Source organism: Erythrolamprus reginae, chromosome 2, assembly GCF_031021105.1.
Source record: "Erythrolamprus reginae isolate rEryReg1 chromosome 2, rEryReg1.hap1, whole genome shotgun sequence".
Lineage (NCBI taxonomy): Eukaryota > Metazoa > Chordata > Lepidosauria > Squamata > Dipsadidae > Erythrolamprus > Erythrolamprus reginae.
The window spans coordinates 188,486,777-188,498,522 of record NC_091951.1 but is presented as its reverse complement, the minus strand read 5'-3'; the positions used below and the strand labels follow the sequence as shown (position 1 = coordinate 188,498,522).

Sequence of the window (11,746 nt, the reverse complement as noted above, 5' to 3'; positions counted from 1 at the left end):
CAATAGTAGTAATAATTTATTAGACTTGTATGCTGCCCCTCTCCGGAGACTCGTCTGGAGTCCCTGACAAGAGAAGGGAGGGGCTGCTTTCCTGAACACAAAAGAGGCAACAGAACATGGAAAGTTGGGTAAACTTGAAGAAGGCTAAGACGGTTCCTTCCTGGTAGTACACAGAGCGTATCTGCAGTTATGCCAAAAGTTGCTTTTAGAATTCAAACATACAGACACCTGCTAAACACCTCACACTTATCAATTGCCAATAAGAAAGGAAAAAACCTAAAAGTCTTGATAGTGGATGTGGCAACCTCTGGAGGCAGCAGAATAGAAGAGAAAGAACTGGAGAAGGTAACAAAACATAAAGACCTGCAAATAGAAATAAAACTACGGTGGCAAAAGAACACAAAGGTACCATAGTACCTATGGTAATAAGCACCTTGGATGCAATCCCAAAACCACTGGAGCACTCCTTGAACACACCACTGGCATTGACACATTCACCATCCGTCAATTGCAAAAGGTGGCTTTGCTTGGAATAGCTCGTATCCTGCAATCATACTTCTAACAGCATCAAAATCTGCCTATGCCAGGTCCTTGGAAAGGACTGGACAGGTAGACAGAAATGCCAGATCCAGTCTGAACATCTGACTGTGTGATGAAGCATAACAACAACAACTTGGTTGATACCTAGGATGCCGTCAGCAATCTGAACTAGGGCAGATACCTAGGATGCTGGGTATCATCAGCTCATCAAGAAGTTGCAGCTCCCTGTAATAACACCAGCAGAACTGTAAAAAAACCCTGCTATTCAGAACATCATATATTTTAAGATACTTGGTTGATAACCAGAGGGCTGGCATATTTGAAGTCTTGACAATTTCCTCACCTGGCTGAAGAGCAATGGGCGCAAGTAGTATTTGGTGCTTTTACTCTCCATTGCTGCTTACCCTGGTCTATTCTGCCTCTCCAGTTCATCTCTATGGGCCTTGGCCACATTGGAAAGGATCTTCTAAATCTGAAATACCAATATCATTTATAGCTGTGAAACTAAGGCCCCGACACCCAAAGTTCTGGACTGAGAAAAACGTAGCTCATTCCAGAAGACAAGAGATGAGCTACAACTTCAGTCTCGTTCTTTTTATTTCTCTTGATTATTTAGGACATTTACCCTTCTGATTCAGTGCCCAATCATCTCAGGAAATTGGGAAAAATGCTGCCTTTGTGGTCATCTCACAGACTGTTATACCACATGCACGAGCAGGTGTATATTGGACAGGAGCCTGAACCATGAGATTTACAGCAGGTGCAGAGAGATCTAACACACGTAACACCAAAAAGGTGCATGGCACATGCTGTCCTTTGGTATCAACATAACACACCTTCAACTCTCCTAAATGTACATTCACCCTTGGGCATCCATAATTCACAAACTCACAGGCAACATTCCCCTGCATGTGCAGCACAAATAGGCACCACTCTTGTCTCTGTGCACAGATTGCCCCTTGTTTGGGTCGCCGATCTGCCTTTCTCTTTGATTAGTTTCTCCCAGGCTTCCTGCTTCTTACTTAACCAGAGGAAGCAGGAAAGCAACTTTTGCTTAATTTTGGGGGTTTTGTTTCAGGCGTCTTTCTTGCAATCTTTCACTCCAAGAGGAGTGTCTTGTTGGCTGCTCCACTCCCAGCACCTGCTTTCCCACAAACAAAGGCCCTTTGTCTCACCTGCTTTCCCCTTCCTGCCTGACCACTTTATGACCCAGCCAATAGCAGCAAGGAGCAGAACTCCTCCAGGTTTGTATCTGGGGTGGGTGGAGGGGAGGGAAGAGAGATAGGGGACTTTAGCTATTCTTATTTGCGTTTAACTCCCTCCTGTTCCAAGATTTGAGAACTGCCCAAATTTGTCGCTCTGCTCCTTTCCTGAGCACTGTGTAAGATTTTAGTCTGGAAATCCTGCGAAATATGTACTTTTCTGATATGTGCATAGAGTGGTATCTATATGTGCTATACATGTAGGGAAATGTTGCCTGTGAGTTTGTGAATTATGGAAGCCCAGGGACGAATGTGCATTTAGGACAGTTGGAGGTATGTTACGTTGATAGCAAAGGAGAGTGTGTGCCGTGTACGTTTTTGTGTTGCATGTATTAGATCCATCTGCACCTGCTGGAAATCTCATAGTTCAGGCTCCTGTCTAGAAAATCTCCACTTGTGCACGTGGTATAACAGTCTGTGAGTTCCTAAACCAAGGCAAGGTATGATATTTCCATAAATATATATGTAGGTGTGGCAGGTTGCATGCTTCTGTGGGTGCCAGGGGGACAGTGGTGGAGAGAAATGAGAGAGAGAGAGAGAAGAAAGAGAGAGTGAAGAAAGAGGGAGAGAAGAAAGAGAGAAAGAAGAGAAAGGAGAAAGAAGAAAGAGAGAAAGAAAGAAGAGAGAAAAGAGAAAGAAAGTAGAGAGAGAAAGGAGAAAGAGAAAGGAAAGAGAAAGGAAAAAGAGAAAAGAGAGAGAAAGAAAGAGAGAAAGAAAGAAAGAGAGAAAGGAGAAAGAGAAAGAGAAGAGAGAAAGGAAAAAGAAAAGAGAGAGAAAGAAAGAGAGAGAGGGGGAGACGAGAGAAAGAGAAAGGAGAGAGAGAAAGGAGAAAGAAGAAAGAGAGAAAGAAAGAAGAGAGAAAAGAGAAAGAAAGGAGAGAGAAAGGAGAAAGAGAAAGAGAAGAAAGAAAGGAGAAAGAGAAAAGAGAGAGAAAGAAGAAAGAGAAAGAAAGAAAGAAAGAAAGAGAAAAGAGAGAAAGAGAGAGAGAGAAAGATTGCATGTGTATTGTATATGCGATAGTTATCAAGGTTTTTTCAAGCCAGATCCCATCCCATTTTGGAAACACAGCCAGGACTTGCCGAGCGCTCCACCCAAGCCCAGGGACAAACCTAATTATGCTTGGATTTCACTTCATCTGCAGTTCTTCATGCAGAGACCTGCCTAAGGAGAAGAATAGTTCTCAGATATGGCAGGACGGAGGAAGAATCAACTCTGATTAACAGAAGAGGATGGGAGAAGCCTGAGAGGCATGCTGGGAGTGAGAGTATTTTAATAAGCTTTGCCCTACACGGGCATCAGCAGCGAGGGGAGAGTTAACTGGTGGAATCCTAAGTAGATCAACTGGGCTGACCCATTTCAGACCGAAGGATGGAGGAGGTGGCTCACATTTTTGGTGTCCCTGCTTATAAAGCGGTGGGCCTTTGAAAGGCTCTCCATCTGTCACTGAGTGGGCAGAAGACTACAGAATAGCCAGGATGAAATGGGCTGCCTCCATCGCTGGTCCCTATCCTGTCTCTATCACCGCTGTTCCCAGCCACTTGGCTCACCTGACTTCCTTCCAAGGTAATGGGAGAGGAAGCTTTAGAGATTCAATTCAACCTTGAAGCTGCCCTTGGACTTTGCTGGAATAAGGGGGTAGGGGGAATGCTGCTTTAGCATATGATGTTGCTTAAATTTAAGATTGTGTCATTGCTAGTCTGGGACAAACTGAAGTTGTCAGCATAGGGATAGAGCAGAAACAAGATGCTGGCTGGGTATGTTAAGTGTCGTGTTTATTTTCAAAACGGGAGGATCCTAGTGTCTCAGACTGCTTCCAATGATTAGCATATTTGTAAGCCACAGAATAAGCTGAGCTAAATCTTTTTTAAAATCTCTGCTGCAATAACTTTTGCACTTTGGATTTTACTTTCAAAAACATCCTTAAATGAGCAATTATGAAGGCAACTCCCTGCTTGCAATTTCAAATAATATTTGTGCATTTTGACTCCAGGAAAGTTAGGTGCACAATACAGATGGAGAGGATACAGGGAACAATATCGTAGATGCTTTATTTCTTGTTATCGGTGGGGCTGATGAGAGCTGTACTTTAACGTCGTCTGATAATCCGTGGTTAGGAGAGGCAGTTGGACAATGTAGAGGATTAATGTTAGAGGCAGTGGTGATAGCTCTCAAAAATACCAATCGCCAGGGTTAAATATATCAGCCTCGAGTCAATTGCTAGGAATTATTTCCTTCCATGTTGCCAAGAATTCCATGTTCCCCTGACTATTCCATAAACTCTTAACTGAGATTCCTTATTCCTGGCCAGCCTCTCTCTATTCCAACTGTTCTTCCAGTTTTGGTGGACATCAGGTTTGGGAATACTCTTCCAGATCTTTTGACTCTGGATGTATGGACTCCTTCACCTGTCTGGCATACCTGGGGTTGACTTTTGAATTGGCCACCCTAGTTCTGTGCCTTAAACAAGCAGTACTTTCAAGGGGGGAAGACTGGTTTGAAAGCTAATCGTTTCTGCTTCTGGAGATGGATTCGGTGCAGCTTTGGTCAAGCAAAGCCTGGCCCCAGCTGGCTGCTGCCTCGTCTGTCTGATTTGCCCCATTTCACTTCATGGCATGATCTTTAGTTGCATACTGGGAAGTGGTGGTGGGGCGTCTGTGTATGTGTGTGTCGCGCACATGTTGTGAGATGTTTTCCTTTATATCTCTGTTTCTCGTTCCTCTCCTTCTCTTTTGAAATGCATTCGGCGGTCATTTCATTCCGAGGTGGCCAGATTGCTTTCCCCTCTCCTCCAAGGCCACCCCCAACCTGTCCTTTTTCTGCGTGCAGCCTTTCTCCTCCTCCTCCTCCTCTGCATGCTTGTCCCACTTTTAAGCATCTTTAATTGGCTGGGCTTTCTGAAGCCTATTATGAATAGTTGGGAGAAGGGAGGGCAGCCTGCTCCCGGTGGGGGAAGGGTTGTTCGGGAGGAGAAGGAAGAAGAAGGTGGCTGGGCATTGCTGCATCCGGTCAGTTGCCAGCATCTTTCCTTTTTTAAATTTTTTTATTTTTTTTATTTTGTCCAATACACAGTAATACACAATGAAGGTTATAGTGGATATAGTAGAGAAGGTATATGAGATATAGGAGATATAATAGGACAGGGGATGGAAGGCACTCTAGTGCGCTTATGTACGCCCTTTACTGACCTCTTAGGAATCTGGAGAGGTCAACCGTGGATAGTCTAAGGGTAAAATGTTGGGGGTTAGGGGATGATACTACGGAGTTCGGTAATGAGTTCCACACTTCGACAACCCGTAACTAAAGTCGTATTTTTTACAGTCAAGTTTGGAGCGGTTAATATTAAGCTTGATTCTGTTGTGTGCTCTTGTGTTGTTGTGGTTAAAGCTGAAGTAGTCTTTGACAGGCAGGACATTGCAGCGTATGATTTTGTGGGCAATACTTAGATCATGTTTAAGGCGCCAAATATGCAAGGGAGTGGGTGGATGAGAAGTCACCCAAACAAAAGGACACCAGCAGTCCTTAGACCAGTTAAATGGCTTGTATATCTGCTCCCAAACCTCAGGCTCAACATAGAAACATAGAAGACTGACGGCAGAAAAAGACCTCATGATCCATCTAGTCTGCCCTTATACTATTTTCTGTATTTTATCTTAGGATGGATATATGTTTATCCCAGGCATGTTTAAATTCAGTTACTGTGGATTTACCAACCACGTCTGCTGGAAGTTTGTTCCAAGGATCTACTACTCTTTCAGTAAAATAATATTTTCTCATGTTCCTTTTGATCTTTTCCCCAACTAATTTCAGATTGGGTCCCCTTGCTCTTGTGTTCACTTTCCTATTAAAAACACTTCCCTCCTGGACCTTATTTAATCCTTTAACATATTTAAATGTTTCAATCATGTCCCCCCTTTTCCTTCTGTCCTCCAGACTATACAGATTGAGTTCATTAAATCTTTCCTGATACGTTTTATGCTTAAGACCTTCCACCATTCTTGTAGCCCGTCTTTGGACCCTTTCAATTTTGTCAATATCTTTTTGTAGGTGAGGTCTCCAGAACTGAATACAGTATTCCAAATGTGGTCTCACCAGCGCTCTATATAGCGGGATCATAATCTCCCTCTTCCTGCTTGTTATACCTCTAGCTATGCAGCCAAGCATCCTACTTGCTTTCCCTACCGCCTGACTGCACTGTTCACCCATTTTGAGGCTGCCAGAAATCACTACCCCTAAATCCTTCTCTTCTGAAATTTTTGCTAACACAGAACTGCCGATACAATACTCAGATTGAGGGTTCCTTTTCCCCAAGTGCATTATTTTACATTTGGAAACATAGTTTCTAACGATCTGTTTGAGATAGTTAGAAGTAACAGTGTATCTGACTGCTTATCTGCTCAACCCTCCTTAGATGTTGTCACCGAGGTTCAGTGAACTCAATATTTGAAGGAGTATGTGTGTTGTTTCCTTTCCTCCCCTGAATTTATGAAATACTGTACTTCCTTTGCCTGCAATGACATTGGAGGCTGAGAGTGGCCAAAGACCACTCTATCTCAGAGACTACCTTTCCCATAACCAGGATATTTGTGGAAGTCAGAGAGTTATCTTCCTATCAGGTAGTTCCCAAAAATACCCAGATAGACCCAAGACATATGGTTCCAATCTTTCCTAGCTGACATTCCATCCAGAGGTGTTGGGGAATTACATCACCCAGAATTTCCAGTTAATACGGTGAAATGTTTATTTATGTCTACCTTGCAGTCCCATATCCCCAAAGTGCTTTTTCAAGAGTGTTAGATTCCCTTAATGAAGAGGCAGGAGTTGGGTTAGTGACTTCAGCTCTTTATTGATCATAGCAAGCAAACATCAGCAAGGTCCTGCTCTACACTGGGGTTTAAATAGGGAGCCCTTTAAATCAGGAGCCAATCAGATTTTACCTGCTTGAGTTCCTGGCCGGACTGGAGTGAAAACTTCCCAGCTTCTCAGGACAGAACAAAGAGGCAACTGGACTTCCTGTCCGGTTACCTCTTGAAAAAGCATCTTTGGGATAACCATGACCTGGATGACTGTGAATCTCCATAGACATTTGGCAGTCCCAGTAATATTTGGGACCATATTACAGAAAAGAAGGCATTTAGGTTCTCTTGCCTGTTCTAATAAGATTTATAGCAATTACAGGAGGCAGGATGACATGGGAGAAACTGGGTAGGATAGAGAAGGAACTTTCCTCTGGAGCAGTGCTGTCCATAACTCTTTCTCCTCCCTAGCAGCATTGCAATAAATACAACAATGTTGGGGGGATACTGTTGCTAGTCCATTGCACACACTGAGGTTTGAAAATGTGTTTGGTCAAAAAAATAGAGATAGCTCAGTGATTCCTTCTAAAAAAGAATGGATTCATTAATGATTGGCTGTTTTTTTATGTCGGATTAATAAGATCCAGAAGAAAACCAGAAAGCTGTCTAAGGCAGATGCACCCACTCTGTATAAAGCTTGGGGTGGCTTGTTTGTTTGTCTTGTTTAATTTTTTTTAATTTTTTTTCCTCCACAAACTCATCCACACATCAATATGCACATACCTTAGAACAGTGCTTCCCAACCTTGGCATCTTGAAGAGATCTGGACTTCAACTCCCAGAATTCCCCAGCCAGCAAATGCTGGCTGGGGAATTCTGGGAGTTGAAGTCCAGATCTCTTCATGTTGCCAAGGTTGGGAAACACTGCCTTAGAATACCTCAATAATGTACATGTACTTACATTTTAAATCAATCAATCAGACCAATATCCTGCTTAGCACCATTACTCCTTTTTGTCATTCTTTCCCACTCCCTACCTCTACCTTTGTCCGCTCTTCCTACTTTCTTATTCCTCCTCTCCTCTCTCTCCATCCATTCATCTTCTCTCCATCTTCCATTTTCCAATTTTTCCTCTCTCCTCTTCTCCCTTCACTCCCTACTTCCTCTTCCTCCCTCTTTTGTCTTCTCCTGCGTGCTTCTCCTCTTCGCTCACATCATACTTGACAGACTTGATATTTCTTCCCCGCCTTTAATCTAACGGGACATTGCGGTGGCTTGTTTGTCAGAAGAGTGGGATATTTGTCTCATGTATCACAATTGTGTATGTGGCTTTGTGCTGCTGCTACATAGGATAGAATAGAATAGAATAGAATTCTTTATTGGCCAAGTGTGATTGGACACACAAGGAATTTGTCTTGATGCATATACATGTGAGGCTTCATTTGAGTTTTGCATAATTTTTAAAGAGCTTGCATATATATTTTTATTGAAGAAAAATGAAACATTGTGAAAAGATCTGAAACACAAATTCATGTTCTAGAAGAAAGGAAAGACCTGAGAATAACATGACTGTGAATTCAGGTTGATCTCAGGTCAAAATCAATGGGAATTAATCCCAATGGCTTTTGAGACTTTTTAAAATATTTACACTGATTGGGATCTGAATTGTGATATTTGATATTATGGGCAAATGAAATAAAGACATTACACATTGTTCACTAGATATAATTAACTCTGGAATTTTAAATGATGTTTTTTTTTCCAAAACCTTGCATTATTTTGGGTATTTATGTTTAGTAGAATGAATATCTCTATTGAGTATAGTTAATTAATTTATTTTATTTTTATTTATTCAATTTTTATGCCACCCTTCTGCTTAGACTCAGGACGGCTTACAACATGTTAGCAATAGCACTTTTTAACAGAGCCAGCCCCCACAATCCGGGTCCTCATTAATAATAGTAATTTGTTACATTTATATCCTGCCCAACACCCAGTAACTCTGAATGGTTTAGAAATGATTAAACACCAGTAACAATATAAGAAATAGAGAATAAAGAAACATACTTGGAGATATAAAGATGTAGGCCTACATATAGATATACATACAGCCATAAATATAGATATGAATAAAATTTGCAAAGTTCTTGCAGAATCAGCTGATATGTTCTTATGTTGTATTTGTATTTTATTGGTCTGGGGCCATAAGTAAACAAATAATTTTACTCCGATAGGAATGTTTGCTAGCTTTAATATTTAAAGAGAGAAATGGTGAATATTTTTCATCACTATATTTCTGCTTTAGTTTTCTTTCTCTGGTTTTTCAGATTGTTACAGCAGAAATAATAATGCCTTTTAACATTCTACACACACACATTTTTTGCTAGCTTTTCATTTCTTCATTTTTGTTGGTTCAGTGGGGAGGTGGTGTGTGTGGAAAAGCCGACAATAAGTGAAGTAAAAGCTTTGTTGTGTTTGCTTTGAACATTACATTTTTTGCTACTGATACATATTTCTTAAGTATGGAGGGAGTGGAGGTAATTTCAGCTTTTGAAACTATCCAGTTTGGTATAGTATCAAGCATTCCTTATTCTTCTCATTCCTTTTATAAAAAAGTCCTATTTATAAAATTTTTTTTTCTTTTCCCATGGAAAAATGTTGCAAATGTGTTAGTGAATACAAAAAAAGAAAGAGCAATAAAAACAACACGGCTAAGAAATGGGGTCCTATGAGTTTAGTGGCCAATTTTAAAAATAAGAGATATTGATCATCAAATTTCCTTGAAAGCTATTCTCTTTGCTCTTGCCTGTAATCACAGATATGACAGATGTTGTCCTTCATCAAAATTTGGACATGGTTTTCTTATGTAACAAGGCAGGCTTGCATTGGCTGCCGATCAGTTTCCGGTCACAATTTAAAGTGTTGGTCATGACCTTTAAAGCCCTACATGGCTTTGGACCAGACTACCTCCGGAACTGCCTGCTACCGCACGAATCCCAGCGACCGATAAGGTCCCACAGAGTTGGCCTTCTCCGGGTCCCGTCGACTAAACAATGTCGTTTGGCGGGCCCCAGGGGAAGAGCCTTCTCTGTGGCGGCCCCGGCCCTCTGGAACCAACTTCCCCCCGGAGATTAGAATTGCCCCCACCCTCCCTGTCTTTCGTAAACTACTCAAGACTCATTTATACCGCCAGGCATGGGGGAGTTGAGATATTCCTTCCCCCTAGGCCATTACAAGTTATGCATGGTATGTTTGTGTGTATGTTTGGTTTTTATAAATAAGGGTTTTTAGCTGTTTTATTATTGGATTGTCACATGCTGTTTTTATCATTGTTGTTAGCCGCCCCGAGTCTACGGAGAGGGGTGGCATACAAATCCAATAAATTATTATTATTATTAATTATTATTATTTATCTACAGAAGTGATGCCCTGTAGGTTGGTGGGAAATACTGTAAAAAACAGAGTTGGTACCAGTGATACAGCAAACTCAGTTAAAATGTTGACATCATTTGGAGTATGGGGGGGGGGGAGAGAACACTGGTGTCTTTCTTCAGGTGTGACAAATGTCTTTTCAAATATTTAGTTGTAAGCTGTCTGTTTCTTAAAAGTATTTATTTTGTGAATTTTAAAGAAGGTGAGAGGTATCACCTGGAGCTTTAATTTTGAAGCTGATCTTGCAACATGTCCATGGAGATTCTCAATCATCCAGGTCATGGTTGCCCCAAAGGTCTCAAAAGGCACGTAGACTTTGTTTTTCCATGAAGATGTTTTGCTTCTCATTCAAGAAGCTTCCTCAATTGTAAATGTTAAATTTGAAAATCGATAAAACCCTGGAGTGTTTTCTTTTAGGCATCCTAAGACAAAACCTTCCCAAAAATCAAGTTCATTTAATCATTCATAGAACCACAGCAGCCAGATTAATTTTCGCACAATGGTGGAAAAACAAAGATATACCCCAAGATGACTTAATAATAGGGAAAATTAAATATTGTGCAGAGATGACCAAGTTAACTATGGCAGCTAGAAATGATACTGAGTCCTCATTTAACAACTGTTGGGACCCTTTCTACTGTTGGCTAAAAATAAAAGAACAACTCGCTTAACAAATGATAAGAACTGTATATATTTAAACAGATACAAATCTGGTATAAAACTTTTCCTTCTTTTTCAATAGATGCAAGAGACATCGATATATACCCTAAAAGTGGAATGACTTTTTAAAAGCCTCTTTACCTTGATTTATTCAACGCTTGCTTTTACTTATCTATAATTCTAAAAATTAGATGTAAGGAAATGAGCTTCTGAAAATAAAACTAGTTCATATTCTTAACACAGTTCTACCGTACACCCGCCCATTCCTTCCTTCCCTTCATTCTTCTCCTTTTTCTTTCTTTCCTTTTGTAGGTCTGTATGTTCATTGACTGTTTTGTCTTTATGTCTTGGTTTACTGTCAAAGCATATGATTATTGCTTATGTAATTTGCCATGTTTTAATTGTTAATCGTAATTATTTGTTTTTTATGTATTTATTGTATATTTGTAAATAAAATTCTTTTTTAAATTAAATTTTTTTTTAAAAAAAAAAGAAGCTTCCTCAATCTTCAGTTCTGACTGAAGAAGCTTCTTGGATCAGAAGCAAAAGGTCTTCATGGAAAAACAAAGTCCACTTGCCTTTTGGAAAAGCACCTTTGGGATGATCTCGTAAGAGTTTCTTAAAATTTGGACAGTTTCCAAGAAGAAGGAGAACATTTCTATGTGAATTGTTTTGAAAAGGCTTCCCGGATTCAAGAACTAGAATCATGGGGAGATGTGATGGATCGTTTTAGCCAGCTTCAGTATCTACAAGAGACTGGCATGTTGGGATTGCCCAAGCACTAGAGGCTCTGCCCAAATGATAAAATTATGCCGAAAATCAGGAAAGCAAATGCTACCCTTTGTGGGTGTGAGGATGCCTTGAAGGGAGCTATCCTAATCAGATCCTGGGATACTTCCAAACAAGAGTCATTAAATGTCCTCCCTCAGAATCTGATGGAACCAAGATCAGCTTTCATTTATCTGGACCGGGACTCACTGCTCACAGTCACTCATGCCCTCATCACCTCGAGGTTCGACTACTGTAATGCTCTCTACATGGGGCTACCTTTGAAAAGTGT

General features: G+C 40.8%; 1 protein-coding gene across 3 annotated transcripts in view; it reads left to right on the top strand.

Annotated features, from left to right (window-relative positions):
* ZNF385A (zinc finger protein 385A) overlaps positions 1-11,746 on the top strand; it is a 229,273-nt gene that overhangs the window by 61,286 nt on the left and 156,241 nt on the right. The window contains exon 1 of one of the 3 annotated variants that reach the window (XM_070740844.1): positions 3,278-3,365. The exons of the other annotated variants lie outside the window; for them this stretch is intronic. Within the exon in view, the coding sequence (XP_070596945.1) occupies positions 3,278-3,365 (88 nt within the window). Of the gene's footprint in view, positions 1-3,277; positions 3,366-11,746 lie in introns of those variants that run through there. 3 annotated transcript variants of the gene reach the window in all.